The sequence below is a fragment of the Urtica dioica genome, chromosome 9, assembly GCF_054948205.1.
Source record: "Urtica dioica subsp. dioica isolate 48M chromosome 9, U.dioica_male_clone48M_v1_H2, whole genome shotgun sequence".
In the NCBI taxonomy this organism is placed as follows: Eukaryota; Viridiplantae; Streptophyta; class Magnoliopsida; order Rosales; family Urticaceae; genus Urtica; species Urtica dioica.
The window spans coordinates 11,626,524-11,644,696 of NC_142764.1; the positions used below are offsets into that span (position 1 = coordinate 11,626,524).

At 36.8% G+C, this 18,173-nt stretch overlaps 2 protein-coding genes and 2 long non-coding RNA genes across 6 annotated transcripts; 1 reads left to right on the forward strand and 3 right to left on the reverse strand.

Moving 5' to 3' along the window:
• Positions 1–1,870: 1,870 nt before the first annotated feature.
• On the reverse strand, positions 1,871–2,616 carry LOC149384936 (uncharacterized). The gene is made up of 3 exons (XR_016301489.1): positions 2,327–2,616; positions 2,142–2,250; positions 1,871–2,044 (listed from the first exon to the last, which is right to left on the reverse strand). It is a non-coding gene; the product is annotated as an uncharacterized LOC149384936 (long non-coding RNA).
• A 425-nt stretch (positions 2,617–3,041) lies between these two features.
• On the reverse strand, positions 3,042–4,847 carry LOC149384937 (uncharacterized). 2 transcript variants are annotated; one of them, XR_016301141.1, is made up of 3 exons: positions 4,723–4,847; positions 4,442–4,559; positions 3,042–3,101 (listed from the first exon to the last, which is right to left on the reverse strand). It is a non-coding gene; the product is annotated as an uncharacterized LOC149384937 (long non-coding RNA). The 2 variants fall into 2 exon arrangements; XR_016301140.1 differs by having other exon boundaries at positions 4,639–4,826.
• Positions 4,848–9,680: 4,833 nt separating this feature from the next.
• Positions 9,681–10,927, forward strand: LOC149384938 (uncharacterized). The gene is made up of 3 exons (XM_089626207.1): positions 9,681–10,031; positions 10,084–10,277; positions 10,841–10,927. The coding sequence occupies exons 1-3, from the start codon at positions 9,740–9,742 to the stop codon at positions 10,925–10,927; spliced, it is 573 nt and encodes a 190-aa protein (XP_089482333.1). The 5' UTR covers positions 9,681–9,739.
• A 919-nt stretch (positions 10,928–11,846) lies between these two features.
• Positions 11,847–18,066, reverse strand: LOC149384939 (subtilisin-like protease SBT3.5). 2 transcript variants are annotated; one of them, XM_089625258.1, is made up of 10 exons: positions 17,633–18,066; positions 17,443–17,534; positions 17,232–17,329; positions 16,994–17,146; positions 16,104–16,762; positions 15,253–15,338; positions 14,884–15,123; positions 14,209–14,323; positions 12,903–13,128; positions 11,847–12,696 (listed from the first exon to the last, which is right to left on the reverse strand). In XM_089625258.1, exons 1-10 carry the CDS (start codon positions 17,735–17,737, stop codon positions 12,122–12,124), a joined length of 2,349 nt encoding a protein of 782 aa, XP_089481384.1. In that variant the 5' UTR covers positions 17,738–18,066; the 3' UTR covers positions 11,847–12,121. The 2 variants fall into 2 exon arrangements, with proteins under 2 accessions (XP_089481384.1, XP_089481385.1); XM_089625259.1 differs by lacking the exon at positions 17,633–18,066 and having other exon boundaries at positions 17,224–17,329.
• Between the last annotated feature and the right edge of the window lie 107 nt (positions 18,067–18,173).

Sequence of the window (18,173 nt, forward strand, 5' to 3'; positions counted from 1 at the left end):
ACTCAATCAGCATCACAATATCCAACTAGAGTGGAGTTGGTATCAAAAGAATACAAAATGCCAAAATCAACACTACCAACAATATATTTTATTATTCGCTTAACTGGATGAGGTGACTAACCTTGGAGTTTACTTGATAACGGGAACAAACTTCAACAGAGAAGGTTTGTGTCAGGGCGACTTGCAGTGAGGTAAAGCAAGCCTCCAATCATAATTTCGGACATGCTTTAATCAACATCAACTCCCTTCTCATCCTTAGAGAGTTTGATATGAGTAGCAGTTGGAGTACGCTTATGAGAGGCGCCTTCAAGATGTCTCAACATATCCTGGAATATGTTACAAGACATCTTGCCACACAGACTTTCACGAAAAAATAAACCAACAACACGTGTAACAACACTTATAATTATATACAATCTATGCACTACAGATTTAAGTGGCTATAACGATTCATATTCCTAGTGTGTGAAATTAATGTTATAAAAATTGGTTAAAATTTTCATAAGCATCCTCGATCTTTTAATCACAAATCTCAATGGGCTAGGCAAATATGTAATTAAAGATATCTCTTAATTTGAAAATTACATGACTAACTCATACCAAAATTCTCTTGGCAAATTTAGAACTTATAAAATTGGCAATTTAAAATATTATTTCTTTTTACTGATATATATATAAAACCCATATAAAATTTTAAGAATAGGTTGATTTTGGTCAAAAACTTTGACATCACTAATGTTTGTGTCCAATTCTCAAGTCTCTTTAAATACTCCCCTACATCATCATATTTCTCTATAGAATGAGAGAAGAAATATTCTCTCTCTCAAACATTTTCTTTCACAATCAAAGGTTAAAATCAATCAAAATTGCATTCACTCTCTAAAAATATCCAAGAAGTTGAGACATCTAATTCTCATGTTCTTCACTTAAAAAGATGAATTTTTCATCATCTCAACATCTCACTCAAGTCTCTCCTTAGAACCATTGATTGAGGGACGTTTCGGGTTTAGACCCCAAAGTGCTTTCTCTTTCTCGACTTCAAAAGGAGTTTATTCCTCCCCCTTTGTCATGATTCTAAGGCATTCCGAATTCTCGGTCATTCAGGTTCTTACCCTAATTTTTCTTCAACTTCTCGTGTCTTTTGGGCCTTTTGAGACTAGACATGTGACCAACATGCCACGTTTCCTTGAATGTTGTTAAAAAAACGCATTAAGAAGAAGAAGAAGAAGAAGAAGAAGAAGAAGAAGAAGAAGAAGAAGAAGAAGTGGAGAAAAGAGGCAAGCGGTCGATAATTGAAAAATACCGAAATAATTTACATATTTTTTACATGATCAGTTTAATAAGCTTTTGGTTAATATAATATTCTGATCTATAAATTATAAAATATAAAGGGTACAAATCTCGTGTCTTGAACATAGAACGCTTTAGTGATAGCTTCTTTGGCCTTGAATATTGGTTTCAAGGAATCTTTTGGCGCACCCTGTTTTAGCAAATGTGATTTAGTTTTGTAAATTATTCAAAATTATTTAGATAAGCAATATACATATCCATTTATTGATTAACCTGCTCCAAAATTTTGGATATTTGTGAAGCCTTGCATGAAAAGATCTTTTCAGCAGTGTAACCAAAGCACGTAGCTTCGAATTTCTCTGAGCCATCCATCAAAATGAAATGAATACGTAACCTACAAAGTGCTTACACGCATGTGAGAGAAATTGTTTCATATTTTGAGTTCAACGATTAAAAAATTCTATGCATAGCACATACCACGACGCAACTTTGCTCTTTTCAGATTTACAATTCTAGCATGTGAAACGTTTATTGATAATGATCAGGCAAACATAATTTATGTCACCCAATAAATACAATTAGGAAAATTCTAGATTATAAAATTACACTTAAATAATGTTGTCAACGAGCATAGTATCTGGGCGTTGGAGTATTAGTTGCAGCTCTTTGGCGCTTTGTTTGCAGCTTTTTGGCACGTATTTGGAAACTTCTTATGGCAAAAAAGAATTGAAATTGTTTCGCACCTTTGTAGTAGCTTCACAAATACAGAACATCGAATACATTACTACCCAAACGATTAAACAAAGTCAGAGTCTAAAAAGAGCAATAATGATAAGAAAATTTGGAAATACCAGGACACGGATTATTGAGGTCGACAGCATCATCGGAGATTTGGTCAGAAAAAAACGCTAATCTCCTACTCTTTCTGTACTTGGGCTTACGGTGACCAACTTCCTGTATCTAAAATTAGATCCATTTTAGAAATTAATAACTAAAGATAATTTTAACAAATTTATATTCGAAAACATAACCGAACCTCGTTTTGTAACTTCTTTCTTGTTCAACTCATGAAGTCAGCTAACAGAGTTTCAGAAGGGATTGAATCGCTGCCTTGATCGGTGGAAGAGGACGCCATAGTGTTAGCAGACAAGGATTCTCAACGAGACATTTTCCGTTTCTTAGGCTGCTTCATTTGTACCGGTTAATCTAGACGCATCTCAAAGAAGCACAATTAGATAAAACTTAGACAACATTCTTGAGAGCTTAAATAAATTCAAGCTGAATTGGATTTGATCTCAAATTTCTACAGCATAGATAAAACATAGGAGTATTTCAAACTTACAATAGGTAGCGCAGACTATATCCTGTGTAGATTTATTTACGTTACGTTACGAAAAATCTTGTGTAAATAAAATTCCATAAAATTCCTACATGAAAATGCCATGACTTTGATAAACTACTTTATAATTCATACTCATTATCATTCAGTAAACAAGAATGGTAAAAATTATTGGAATTAATTGTTAAAAATAAACTACACAATCTATGGCCTTGAACATAAATAGAGCACATTCAAAATGGGAAGAAGATAACATAATAATTAATTTCATATTTCAATTCAGTATCCAAAAATTTTATTCCGCAAATTTCTAGCAGAAGAAGAGAACGAACTATTACTTACCTTAACCGAGACAAGCATGACAATTACTCCTCGTTTATTTCACACGGACGTCTCACTTGTTGCCTTGTTTGAAAAGACACCGCGTCGGATCTTCTACAAATTATTGAGACAAGGATTCTGCAGTTCTTCCCTGCAAGAAATTGTAGAATTACTTAGTTCCAAACCCAGTATATAGTTTAAAAAAAAAAAAAAGAACCAAACTCCCCACTTCCTTGAATACACAAACTCAAACAAATTGACTCTTTGCAGTGTTCAAAATTTTTGACCGCCGTAAAGCCTTTGACTTCGCTGTGACTTAATGACTGATAACGTGTCACAATGACAACGGACACTTTAGAAACAGGGCAGGCCTATTCTTTTAACAGCTAGCCAAACTTTTGTAAATATGCAATCGAGGCCATAACATACTTTTTCTTTCACTTTTTTTTTGTGTTCTTTCATCTCATGAAGTATGACAACTTGATAATCTTATATGCGCTAAAAGTTAACATATTTCCACCTTTTGAACTAACAAAGAATTCATAAATCCTACTTGCATGAACCAACTGATAAGATCCACTGAGCTCCAGTAATTTAACGATTGAAGTACACCATAAACTTTTCGAGAGTTGTGGAACTCTCCCAAAAAGGCTAAGACTTGGACAAACTTCCAATAATGATTATTTCTGACCCCTATAAACAAACAACTCTTAGTAATACTAATTCTTCTCCTTAACAACTAAATGATTATTTATTTTCCTAGAGTCCAAACACAAACCACCTCTCTCAATTAGCTTACACAGGAAAGATTGAATACGAATACACTATTTTAACCTAGGATATAAGGCTTGTGCTTCACAACAGACATTTAGCCTGACATCATTTTTGTTATGAAGATGAGATTCATATGAATGCTTTAGTAATATTGACGGGGTCAATACTTTTTTGTTTAAAGGATAACATGAAATTTCACAGAGCCAAGGCATCTTTAGCAGCTCTTTATTCATAGGTGTGTTATATTCCATAGTTTTTTTTTTAAGTTTACTTATGGCTCTATTTTAAGGCTTACACCTTGCCTAAAGAACCCAGAAGCCTTGTAAGTGGAAGTAGAAAGCTTTAAGGTGAAGCCCAACAATTAATTGCATGAAGAAACTCGGGTCCTTTGAGTTTGTAATTGATTGACCTTTGTTACAGGCATAAAGCTCTATTTATTTAGTTCCAAACCCAGTATAAAGCTTATTTATTTAAAAAAAAAACAGCAACTAAACACGAATGAACAAGAAAGAAATCCCCAAATTAAAAGCAAATTTGAGCAAAACCTATATAAAACATAAATAAGAGAAACGAACACAATAATTAATTTCAGATTTGAAGAGCAAGAATGAAAGCCCCAATTTAAAGCCGTACAGAATGAAAGCCCTAATCAAGATAGAAGAAGACGACAACGAGACATAAATGGGGACTCGAGATGATGAAACAAAGAGAGCGTACCGTGAAGAGTAGCGGAGACGATGAACACCGGTGATGTCGCGCTAGGCAGAGTGTTTCGCTGGCGGCGAGGGAAGAAGAACGAATGATACCCCAAATTAAAAGCAAATTTGAGCAAAACCTATATAAAACATAAATAAGAGAAACGAACACAATAATATTTCAATAGCAAGAATGAAAGCCCCAATTTAAAACCGTACAGAATGAAAGCCCCAATCAAGATAGAAGAAGACGACGACGAGACATAAACGGGGACTCGAGATGATGAAACAAAGAGAGCGTACCGTGAAGAGTAGCGGAGACGATGAACACTGGTGATGTCGCGCTAGGCAGAGTGTTTCGCTGGCCGCGAGGGAAGAAGAACAAATGATAGAAGAAAGAGAAGAGACGCGTTAACAACAAACTCACGAACCAGCGGTTGCGACTTTAAAAAAAAAATCGGTTTGTATAAAGAGTTGGCTGACATGGCATGTTTTAATTGGGTAAAACCTTATGAACAGTGATTTCGGATTTACACTTATTCTATTTTAATAGATAATAGATATATTAACAATGGTTTGAAACTAAGTTGTTTTTTGTGTCCAATATTGAATTACAATGAAGTAGTAAATCTGAATAGCAAAAATTAATCGCAATCTATCACTATTAGTAAATCTATTAGTATTCCTCTTAAGAAATTATTTGATTCAAGCAACAAAAATCTAGAAAAAATAAAACACGTTGACAAATGAAAGTAGCCAGGTTTTATATTGTAACTTTTTTGTTAGACATATTTTTAAAGTGGTACTAAACATCAAGCTCTAAGCAGTTTTTATGTTATATAAAGTTGATTTTTATAAGAAAACAAATATGTATATATACATATATATATATATATATATATATATATATATATATATATATGAGAAAATGGCGGCAAAACTATCTAAAGTTTTACTCTGGGGACACTTAAATACTCAATCTTTTTTTTCGATGGGTAAAATACCCAATGTTAAAGTATGGTATCACTGTTACTACCTAATTAAAAAGAACGGCCTAGATTTAACGTCTGAAATGAAATGAATTAAAATGAATACAAATGAGTAAATTCGAACAAAATAAAATACAAATGAATAAAGATTTGGTATTTATAGAGGCATTTACACTGCATTAGGATGAACTAGAAATCCCTAAATCACACATAATTACGAAATCTCTTACTCGAGTCAACAACGATGGACGAAAGTAGTGGCAACGAAGATTTCGAGCTCGTAGAGGAAGAGTACGACAAACAAGGAGAGCATGAGGTTGATTTTTGAAACATGACTCAACCACAACAATGGTGGTCAACAATGAACGAGGTTTGTAATGACCTCGATGATGGCGATGAAAACTCTGACGGGTTAGGGAATGAGAATGAGCTGGAGAGTCTCTGGAGCGACGAAGAAGAGCAGTTTGAGAAGATGCGCATATCAGAATACAATCCACCCAAATGTAGAAGATTTCAAATTCAGACTGGGTATGTCATTTCCAAGTATGAGTCATTTTAGGCATATTCTGATAGAGATTTTCATTAAGGAAGGTAGAGATTTCAATTATGTATTTAATGATAGTACAAGAATAAGAGCTCGATGTAGAGGCAAATGATGTAAATGGGTTGTTTATGCTAGGGTTAACAATGCTGATAAGAAGACAGTGAGGATTAACACTCTCATAGATAATCATGATTGTGACATTGTGTTTGATAATAAGCATGTCACAAGCCCTTGGTTAGCAAGGCATTTTATGGAGCAGTTTCGTCTCAATCCAAACATAGACTACCAAAGCTTCAAGGAAATGGCTTGTGCACAAAAATTCAGCAATGAGTCAAAGACCATGTTTTACAGGGCCAAGAAAAAGGCAAGAGAAGCGTTTGAGGGTTCGGTTAAGGATCAATATGCCATTTTAGAGGACTATTGCAAACAGCTCACATCAACTAACCCAAGTATGATCTGTATGCTTAAATTATACAAGCTCTTGATTATTTTGTATATACACAGATTTTGATCAGACTCTTATATGCACAGGAACCACGACAATGTTGAAGACCACTCTTGAGCACGGGAAGAGAGTATTTGAAAGGATATATGTTTGCTTCAAAGCCTGCAAGGAAGGGTTCAACAAAGGCTGTAGACCACTGTTCGGTTTTTATGGATGCTTTCTAAAAGGATATTGTAAAGGTATGCTTTTGGCTGATATTGGAATAGATCCCAATAATTCTCAATATCCTGTAGCGTTTGCAGTGGTAGAGAAAGAAAACACTTAGACATGGACATGGTTTATAAGGCATCTACACGAGGACTTGAAAATTCAAAATCCAAGTAGGTTCACCGTTACGAGTGATAGGCAGAAAGGTTTGGAGAAGGGCATAGCTGAGATATTCTCGGGAGCTGAAGTAAGGTTTTGTGTCCGGCATTTGCACGCAAATTTAAAAAAGGAGCATAGCGGATTGTCGCTGAAACAAATGTTGTCGGATTATGCACGAGTAACAACTAGGGCTGAGTTTTGTCACAAAATGAGTAAACTAAAAGAAGATGATGAGAAGGCACACATATGGCTTGAGAAGAAAAATCCTAGCGAGCAGAGCAAATCACATTTCCGAACCACAGTGAAATGTGATATACTCTTGAATAATTTATGTGAAAGTTTCAACTCGGCCATAATGCCTACAAGAGACAGGCCAATAGTGACACTCTTTGAGAAGATACGGTTCTGGTTGATGTGTCGTTTTGTAACAAACGGCGTGAAGTTGAAAAGTGGGTGCAGCCAATGGGTAAGCAAGTATTGGCGCTCATTGAGAAACACAAGCATGTTGCAAAGCACTGTTAATCAACACTAGCTGGTAAAATATGCTAATAAAATATGCTAGGTAAAATATCATATGCCATTAATCCAGTACTTCCACCTCTATAAATAGCTTTTCCAGACAGACCCAAGAAGAAGAGGAACAAGTCCAATGACAAACCAACGCCTGGATTTGGCCCTGACCTAACGCATTCTAAGAAACAATCGAGGAGGGGACAAGTAAATCATTGCAAGAATTGTGGACAAGCAGTACATTCAAGGCTCACATGTACTCAACCCGCTGCGATTAAGGTTTGTGTTTTTATTCAAATTCTGTGTGATTTATTCAAATTCAGTGTTTATGTGATTTATTCAAATTCTAATTTTGTGTGATTTATTCAAATTCCAATTCTCTGTGATTTATTCAAATTCAATTTTGTGTGATTTATTTGACATGTACTCACAAGTGATTTATTCTATATGAAAATTCAACAGACCAAACCAAATAAGAGAGGAAGACCTAAAAAGGATAACCCAGTCCCAGAGGCTGTTAAAGGAAATGAACGACAAAAGAGACAAAAGGCAAGATCTTGAAGTTGTGTTGGGAAATTCTGTGAATGCATATTTTGTGTAGGCATTTTTTTAGTTTGGAAATTATGTCGTGTGGGCACAAAGTGTTTTATGCCAAAGGGTTTAGAAATTCTGTTGTGTAAGCATATTTTGGTCTTTTTGTGTAAAGAAATTCTAATGTTCAATCAAAAGTCCTAAATGTAGGCATTTTTGTGTTCCAAATTGATGTTCAATTGAATGAAGAAGAACTTCTTATGTTCAGATGATGTGTATGCATTTTTGAATGCCTTTTAGTTGCAAACTTGTGTTCACATTGCACTCTTCAAATATAGATTATGACCACATATTATGCACACAGAAGAGTCAAAATACCATAACAAAACATACTCATTTCCATTTCTCAGACTTCATCATAGTCACAAAGTCAATAACAAACAATACTGCCCCATTACAACACAGACTCAATAACAACTACTCACACAACACTGCACCATTACTTCATCAGGCTACTCAAACAACATTCCAAACATTGCACCACTACTCAAACAACTGCAACATTTTAAATTATTACAAACATAGCTACAATCATCAGAATACGCAGGGCTATTTGCAGCTTCAAAACCCGAACACGAAGTGAGCCAATATCAGATTTCAGCTTATTCTTCTTCCTGATCAGACCTGGAAGTATTTGTTTAGCTCTACCACATATTTTTTGGTCTTTCCAACGAAAAAAGTTACATCCACCCTCGCTCTGAGACAAAGAACATACGCAAAAAAAAAATGTCAAGCTACACTTACAAAGGATTCACGAGTCACTTACGTCTCTTACCTTCTTCTTGATGCACATGTAGAACCTTCTCCCAGGATTCCACTGGTCCACGACGATAGCTCAACAACTGGCACACCACAATCGCACACCCTATCATCGTCCATGAGTTCAAATTCGTGATGGCTAGAGGAAGACGGAGAGTTCGAATTCGCGATTTGAGGAGGAACACAAAGACTCGGACGAATAAAGACGAAGACTTAGCTGAAGAAATGGATTTGTTGTGCGAAGACTCGAATTGGGGTTCAAATATCAGACAAAGACTCGAATTCGCGATTTGAAAGATAACATTCAGATTTGATTTATGAATTTAGGGTTTAAATTGGGATTTAAAATCTCTTTAAAATAGCAAATAATTAATTGTTTTTTGAAAGAATTATATGACACAATTGTTTTTCTATATATTAAACGCTCATTTCAAATAGCAAACACACACACGATGTTGACACGTGGATTTCCGTACATTCTTAACACCGAATGTAGTAACGGTGATACTAAACCTTAACATTGGATATTTTACCCGTCGAAAAAAAAAGATTGAGTATTCAAGTGTATCCAGAGAAAAACTTTAAATAGTTTTGCCGCCATTTTCTCTATATATACACATGAATTTTTAAAATGAAGTAAAAATACATGAGTGGTGTGTACAAAGCGGTTGAGTTTGCATCAAAATTTATCAAGTTGTTGTAGATATATATACATATATGTTTTATATATCAGTGCTTATCCAAAAAGAGTATTATGCAAAAGTATATCGCCTCGTTTTCTTCTGGTATTTTTCTTCTTCTTTTTCTTCAACTTATTATACTTAATTTTAGGGTTATATAGCTATATAAGCCACACGGCTATAGAGATTTTGGATTTGGCCAACGTTTAGTTAATTTTCTGTTAATAGCCACAACAATTTATTTACATAGATAAAAATACCAAAATAACCTCACAACCGTTCCCGCCCATTAACATGCTGAAAATAAAACATTTAATACAAAATATTCTGATATAACCGCCCATTAATGTCATTAAGATCATTAATGTCATTGATTGCCATTTCTCAGCCGTGAATCTTTATCTCTCGCTCTCTCAGCAACCAACCTCGAACTCCAATGGCCGTCTCAGAGCTCGGTTGTGCCTACGCTTCTCTCATCCTCCACGACGATGGAATTCCGATCACCGCCGAGAAGATCCGTTCCCTTGTTCAAGCCGCAAATGTGAACGTGGAATCGTACTGGCCTAGCCTTTACTCGAAGCTCGCGGAGAAGAAGAACGTCGGAGATCTCATCCTCAACGCCTTCTCCGCCGGATCAGCTGCTCCTGCCGCCGTCGCCGCTCCTACCAACGCAGTAGCTGCCCCCGAAGCAGCCGTCGAGAAGAAGAAGGAAGAGCCATCCTCGATCTGTAAGTTTCTGTCTCTCATCGCCGATCTCACTGTAAACTTTTCCACCGGAAGCGCTGTCGAGGAGGCGCGTCGACCGGGACGAGAGAGACCGGAGGAAAGACAATCCTTTACCTCGCCGCGGAGACTACCACGATCGCCATACAGGGACCGGAGACAGTCTTCCCCTTCCCGGCGCTCTCTTCCGCCTCCGTACAAGCGCTCCCGGAGAGACGACGCTGGATACGATGGCCGACGCTGGATACGCTGTTTTTTTTTTTTTTTTTTAAATACAGTATGTATATTCGTGTAAAAACGAAGCTTATTTACAGTATATTCACTGTAAATACAAAGCCTATTTACAGTTAATCGTGTAAATAAACTGAAAAATTCTGGAAATATTTTGAGCACGAAAATTCTGGAAATCATGAATATGGAAGACAAAATAATATCAATGAATGAAGAATTAATTCGAAATTAATTACCTAATGAATTGCAACGAAAATATAAACTAATTACCTAAAGTCAATGTTGAAAATTTCTAAATACATAACAATTAATGGCTGATATCTTTCAAAGTCTGCTCAAAATTCAAATTTCAAATTTGAAAACTTCCCTTTTCGGTTTCAATATTTAATTCGAATTTTTTTTTAAAAAATGCCTAATTAAAATAGCGTAAGGACAAAAAGGTAAAACTAATTCAATTAATAAGCTGTCACGTAAGCAAGATGGCTATTTACGGGAAATTAACGAAAGGTTGGCTAAAACCAAATTGCTAGCAATTTAGATGGCTAAACAGCTAATTATTTGTTAATTTTATGTGAGACATTAGATTTACAACCACTTAGATCTAATGGCTGTACAAGAACTAACTCTATACACTCCAATACTAACGACCTATATGTACTTCAAAAAATAAAACTAGGGTGAAATTAAGTCCCTGGGAGCTCATCCACGAGAACATGACCACCATCGCACCTGAGCAACGGATCCCAATCGTCTGTGTATTTCGACCTACATTTAATATTTTATTTTATTTTAGTTTTTTAATTCCGAAACATGTTACCAAAATGAATCAACTCTAAGAACATTATAATCATAGAATTTTTCCTATAGTTTCCAAAATGTAAAACAATTCTTCGATTCCGTGGTAGAAAATACCCAATGAAAATGGTTTAGCCCGCCTCTAGTTTTTGCTCTATTTTCTCTCCAACTCTCGATTCCCACTCGAAGAGTGATATCTTTTTCATACCTTCATCTCCGGATTTCTTTCCAATCCAATTAGGAAGCAAGCAACAATTTCAAATTCACACCCTCGTGTCCCTCTCTGCCTCTCTAGTTGAAACCATGGCATATCATCGCACTTTTAAATTTGTACTCTCTATTAATTTATCCACAAATAACAAACGATTACAAATCGTTTGTCTTGATTTCGTGTCTCTCCAACCAAAACAAACCTCATCATAATTTATTTTCGACTTGATGACACAAACAATCCAGACTCGTATTTTCTGATCATACAATTCTATCTTTATGTATATAATCCATTTTAGTTCATTAATTTACTGAGGATTTGGTGGATTATTATTTTTAAAAAAAAATAGAACTTTGGTTAGAATATTTAAAAAAAAACAAAAAAAGGAGAATGGCTAATCGCAACAAATTCTTGTTTTAAAAAAATCTAATAACGTAAGACCTGTGGTACCTAAAATAGTCTAGTGGTAATTCCACATCACCTCCTGTGTGGAGGTCGTGGGTTCAATCCCCACTGCATCAAAGTTGCATTCTAAAAAAAAAAATAAGGTAAGACCTACCTTTGTTCTTTAAGTACAATTAAAAATATAATAATCCAAGAAGACAAAATATATAATTTCCAAGTTGTCTTTACCTTACACATCTGCGTAAGAGAGAAACCTAATAACACGCACAGCGAGAGGACTTCTCACACGATGCTTACCATCACTCCACATCACCTCCTATGTGGTGGAGGTCGTGGATCAAAGTTGCATTCTCAAAAAAAAAATAACGTAAGACCTACCTTTGTTCTTTAAGTACAATTAAAAATATAATAATCCAAGAAGACAAAATACATAATTTCCAAGTTGTCTTTACCTTACACATCTGCGTAAGAGAGAAACCTAATAACACGCACAGCGAGAGGACTTCTGACACGATGCTTGCCATCACTCCACGTCAAGCTCCCAAACTTGTAATCCCCGTGAACCTTCTGCCTCGATGAAAATGTGACCTTAAACGACAACACCCTCGTCGTCGTATTGAACCTCAAGACCCCCGGGTCAACTCTCACGTCAACGCCCCGAGGCCGCCGCACTGTGACCGTGTACACCGAGTCCGGATCTCCGACGTTCGTGACGGCCCTCGTTGCGGTCGCGGGCGATGTGCTCCTTAGGCTTGGGATGGTTATGGAGGGCAGGTTGAGATCCAGTGCGGAAGAGGTTGCGTTAGCGCATGTGGTCTGGGATTTGGTCAAGCGAGTCAAGGCCGTGGGTTTGTAGGCGAAAGAGCAGAGGAATTGGACGTAGTCGTGTGTAGTGAGGTTGTAGATGAGGCCTGGTTCCACTGCTCTGCTAGGGCTGACGTGGCCGCCTCCCATGTCAAATGGACTGGCTCGGCTGCGACTCGGACCCTCCGCCGATATGTAATCTCCGTCCGTCCCGGTTTGCGACGCTGAAAAAAATTAGTTTATGCTGAGGGAATGAGTAAATATATTTCTATACGTTAAAATTTTAAATATATATAAATTACTTGTGTAGTGACACTAGTCAGATGAATGAATGCTTATTATCAGACGACCTGTGCATTATTTCGTTTGGGAAATAGAAAAAACAAATTCAAATAAAAATTACTTAGTGAAAGCGAGAGAAGGAAAATACCGGTGGTGACAAGAGCAGATCTGATCGCAGCAGGAGACCAGTTGGGATGGAGAGATTTGATAAGAGCGGCGATAGCAGCAACATGAGGACACGCCATTGAAGTCCCTGATAAAAGTCTGTAATGATTATGATTCTCTTTTTTGTGACTCGATGCCTTATTCCTCACTTTCCTCTTTTTCGGTGGATACGCTGCCAATATGTCCACACCTGGAGCAACTATGTCCGGCTACACATAAACAACCCACAACCTATACTTATAATTGTATACAATATATGCACTACAAATTTATGTGGCTATAACGATTCATATTCCTAGTGTGTGGCAAATTTGTAATTAAAGCATCTCTTAATTTTACAAATTACATGAAGTAACTCACACAAAAATTCTCTTGGCAAATTTAGAACTTGTAACAATATAATTTGGCAATTTAAAATATTACTTTTTCTTACTATTTTTTTTATATGTTTATAAAACGCATTTAAAATTTAAAAATAGTGACCGAGCTGAAAAGCAGTGGTATGGTGTCTTGAACTACAAATGTATGCAATTTATTAGTTTTCATTAAGTAGTACAATAGATAAAACCACATAAAAATAAAACTACTACACTAAATAATATCGGGAGAAAAATAACTTGGAATATGATTTTCCCTAACATTTTTTTTATATAGTTAAATCAATCAAGGAAAAACAATAAATCAAAACACAAAGTAAAGCAAACAACGTACCACAATCAAGACAACCAGTAGTAAGGTGAAAAGCATCACTATCTATATAGATAAAGATGGCATAAAAAGATGAACAATCTCACAAATGGTATAATACCTCCAAATTGGGTATCTAGAGAGTTAAAAAAAATGAGAAACACTCTATTATGAATGACGAACACGACACAAAGAATCTCCATCCCGAACTTGAGACAAATCCTATGTCAATTGACTAGCCGAATTTCTTTCCAAATAAAAAATCATAACTTTATTCTTTTCATTCTTCCACATTGCTCCTCTCTTTTTCTCTGCTTTGTTTGTCGATAAACATAGCTTCCGTGTAATTCTTGTTGCAACATGCAACACGTCATGTTTTCACTTTTATTTTTAGATAACTTGAGCAGTTATACCCTTAGTCGTCAAGCCCAACATATGGGATAAACCCAACAAAAAAAAAAAAAAACTAATTCGCCTCATGCCATGGGTTCGTATAAGTCCGCTCTTTTTCTACAAGCTTTAAACTTCTCAATTGGCAAAGTCTTTGTCATCTGTTTCCTAATGTGGTGTAAATAAAAAAAATTTGAGATTTCTAGCAATACCTTAAGAATAGCTGGGGTGACGGAGCTAGGTCCTCTGGAGGAGAAAGTTGCAACTCGTGGCGACATCAAATTTCCAATCATTGTGTTCGGAGAGCTCAGCTTTGCTATGGGAGTCCTTTGAATTGGAGTTGAGAGAGAGAGAGAGAGAGGGAGACAGATTAACAAATATCACTAGTTTTTATGTGTCAAAATCTAAAAATAAATAAATAAATAAATAAAAAGTGACATAATTCAGTGGGACTATAATATAATTATACTTCTTTTTAGCTTCAAATAATCATATATATATATATATATATATATATATATATATATATATTTGTTTGGAACAAAAAACATACGAGAAAACTTGAAATTGGACAAAAAGGAAAATGAGAGGAAAATTCAAAATTTTATGTTGTATTTGAAAATCATGAAAAATATGAAAAACTTGAAAAGAGATAGCAAGAAGAAATTAGACACAAACATAAGTCTCATATGTATAATATTAGATGGATTTCTTAAGCAATACAATTTTCAAATGAAATTGAAATCTCCTCATAATGATGCAGCTTCCCAATATCCTTTTCCCTCATTTTATTTTTCCTCCATTCAAACAATACTATAAAAATGAAACGCCACTTTTTTTTTATAAAAATAAAAAAATATATCAGTATTGTGTTTTGTTTATATTACCTTGCTCTTCTAATGTAGTTTAGAATTTCCGTACCAACTTCGTAATCCACTCTAACACATGGAATGTGACATGCGGAAAGGCCGTCGCTGCGAGATTGAGCCAATATAAGCCCCACGCCTCCTGCCTCTCGTACAGCTTTCGAAGCCGAAAACATGCTTTGCTCATCTCGCATGCTCGATAAGCACAACACTATTTTCCCCGCTGCCAACGTCGCATTTAATGAACCGGCCTTACAAGACCTTCATGAAAAACACATTACAACCAACTCTATGCTTTAGTTTATTAGAAAGAGAAGGATTAAATGTTGAGTTATAGAACTCCTATTTTATGTTTTCTTTATTACAACCAAATGGGAGGAGGCCTCTTACGCAGAAGAATCACTCGGGTCCAACGAAATGCGCTGAGAGTATGTAATTTCATGGTACTTTTCACTTCCAGAGTCAATGGATTGTCCCTATGTCCATGTATTACAAATAAAAGTTTATGACGTAAACAAAAATTAGGAGGGACTATTAAATAAACATCGACCAAAGAGGCTTTTACTATAAAATTTACCAAAAAAAAAAAAACCTTAAAAAAACTTATTTTCTAAAACAATCATATGAATATTGAATACTAATGATAAGAACTACTGATATACATAAAATTAAAAGAATATGGAAGGAGTCAATTGTAAATAAAATGTGAAAATCAAGGTTTGAGTTACCGGGATAGGTAGTCGATATATCGCTTACCGTCAAATCCCAGTAGCGAAATGCACAAAACCGTGAAATAGCTGTAAAACCGGGGCTTACCGTGTCGGTACCGGTAGAGAATTCCGTGATACAAAAAAAAACCGACCCGACTCAGTTACAAACTCATAAAAATTGAGATTTACCGCGAGAAAATCGGGGTTTACCGCAATTCCAAATAAAATAAATTTAAATAAAAATAAAATTTATGAAAACTTATTTTATATTTATTAATTCAGAAAAATCTACCGATTTCTTTTTCGGAAAATTCACGATAAACCTTTGCGGTAAGGAGGCCCGTTACGATAACGGTATATATCTCAAACCTTGGTGAAAATACGTCGCAGCATGCTATACTTAATGACACGTCATTTAAAAAAAAAATCATAATTAATCGATACACGTGTTCTAGTGATAAAAAAAACATGTCCACTAATAAAAAGAGAAAGATTTAAGGTTACAATGAAAAGGAAGACAAAGTGCAATACCCATAAAGTGTTGTTATTCCCGAGCGTGATGCGCGTGGGAAAGGCTCTGTCAATGGTGGCGGCGGCGACGGTGAGGAGCCAGGGCGCAGTGTTGACAACGGTGCGGGAGGCGGGCCCGCTGTTGCCGGCGGAGGAGGCGACGAGGATGCCGGCGGACACGGCGTGGAAGGAGCCGATGGCGATGGCCTCTCGCGGGTCGGCGTAGGGAAACAGCGGGATCCGAGTGCCGAGGGAGACGGAGAGGACGTGGACGCCGTCGTGGACTGCCTTGTCGAAGGCCTTGAGGATGTCCGCGCTGGCGCATCCCACGCTGCCCCAGCACGCCTTGTAGACCGCCACGTGGGCCATGGGGGCTCCCCCGCGGGCCACCCCCGCCGCCAGCTCGCGGTAGCTGGCGCGCGCCACCAGGCGCCCCGCCGCCGTGGACGCCGTGTGGGTCCCGTGCCCGTTGGCGTCCCTGGCCGACATGAACTCCCCCCGCGGCCACGTCCCGTTCGCGGTCGCTGCCAGGAACCCCTTGACGAACCAGCGAGCGCCCACGATCTTCCTGTTGCAGATCGACCCCGGAAACCGCTCTCCACCCTGGCATACTCCCTGCCACCCTTCCGGCGCCGCACCCATGCCTTCCTCGCTGAAGCTCTCTGACTCCGGCCAAATTCCTGATTCCATCTTCAAATTACTAACTACACACGTCTTTCAAAAGATGGTTGTTCAACTACTGACTACTGGATCAAACAACTTGTTGAACAACGGATTGTTTTTAAGAGATCTCTCTCTTATTATAGGGGTTTTGAAATTTCGCCAAAACAACTTGTTGAACAACTGAGCTGGGACTTTATCGGCATTTTTAAACTTGGAATACTATAAAGTGATATTCCTCTTTTTATTACCCGAGTCAATTAGACCGATAATGGTTCCTCTTCCCATGTTGTTCATCAATGCGTTAGTCGGAGACCGGTTGTTAATTCCGATGAAGTCCCAGCTTCTGGTTGTGTCGAGCTTGTAAATGTGGTTTGGAATCACTTGGACTACTTCAGGCAACTCTGCAATTTTGTTTTTAAACATGTCACACAATCATTGATTTGCATTCTTATATTAATAACTGTGACTCCAACAATACCTCTGTACCTGCAATAGATTCAGCCTCGCTGTCCGTTAATCTTGCGGCAAACCCGGAAAAGCCGTGTTTGTAGCTGTATACAAGAGACCTCTTGGCAACTTCTTTGCTTCACTTGGACATTACAGTAAAGAAAATGAAAAACAAAAAGTGAAAAGTATTCCCATTACTAGTGTTGGTGTACAAAATAATACTAGTACAAGAGACTCGCATTTATATTACCTGAGGAAAAAATTTGAAAGAAATTTGTGGTGGGATTTTTTGGTAGCTTCTGGATCGTCATACTTATTAGCCCCCAAGTACACAATGTGAACCTACACGACATAAATATATGTACGTTTTCTTAGTATTTGTATTCATAATGAAATAAACGCATAACAGAACTCGTGTATTTTTTTTTTTCCTTACTTACATTAGTTTTGGCTTCAACAAGAGTGACTGAAAGTATAGAGAAGTGAAGTATGATGAAAATTTGAGCCACAAGAATCGAAGGTAGTTGGCTCTTTCGTGTTGTCATGTCTACAAGCTTGTCCAAACTGCTTTCCTGGGCACGAAGTCTCCGCAGGCTCTTATAAGCCAGTCATATACACTCTAAGACTTACTAGTAATCATGACAACGCAGACGGATATTATAATGGGTATACTTTTCTTCTCTTTTCTTAGTGCTCACTGCTCAATATATTGGAAAAAGAGGGAATATATTTTTATGGGCAAAGACGCGCGACATGAATTTGTCATTGTTGATGATAAAGCTTTCCGCTCTGAGGAATCATTTTAATCCACGTGAATCATAATGTTTTTTCTTCTTCCTGTATGGATATTTTTGGACCAAAAATAAAACACTGGATGGATTGATTGCTTTGTGTTCTCCACTTTCCCGAACTTTACTTTTCTTTCATTATTTTTCAACGTGAATAGTAGACCCAAATGATTATGATGAGTGTATTAAACTT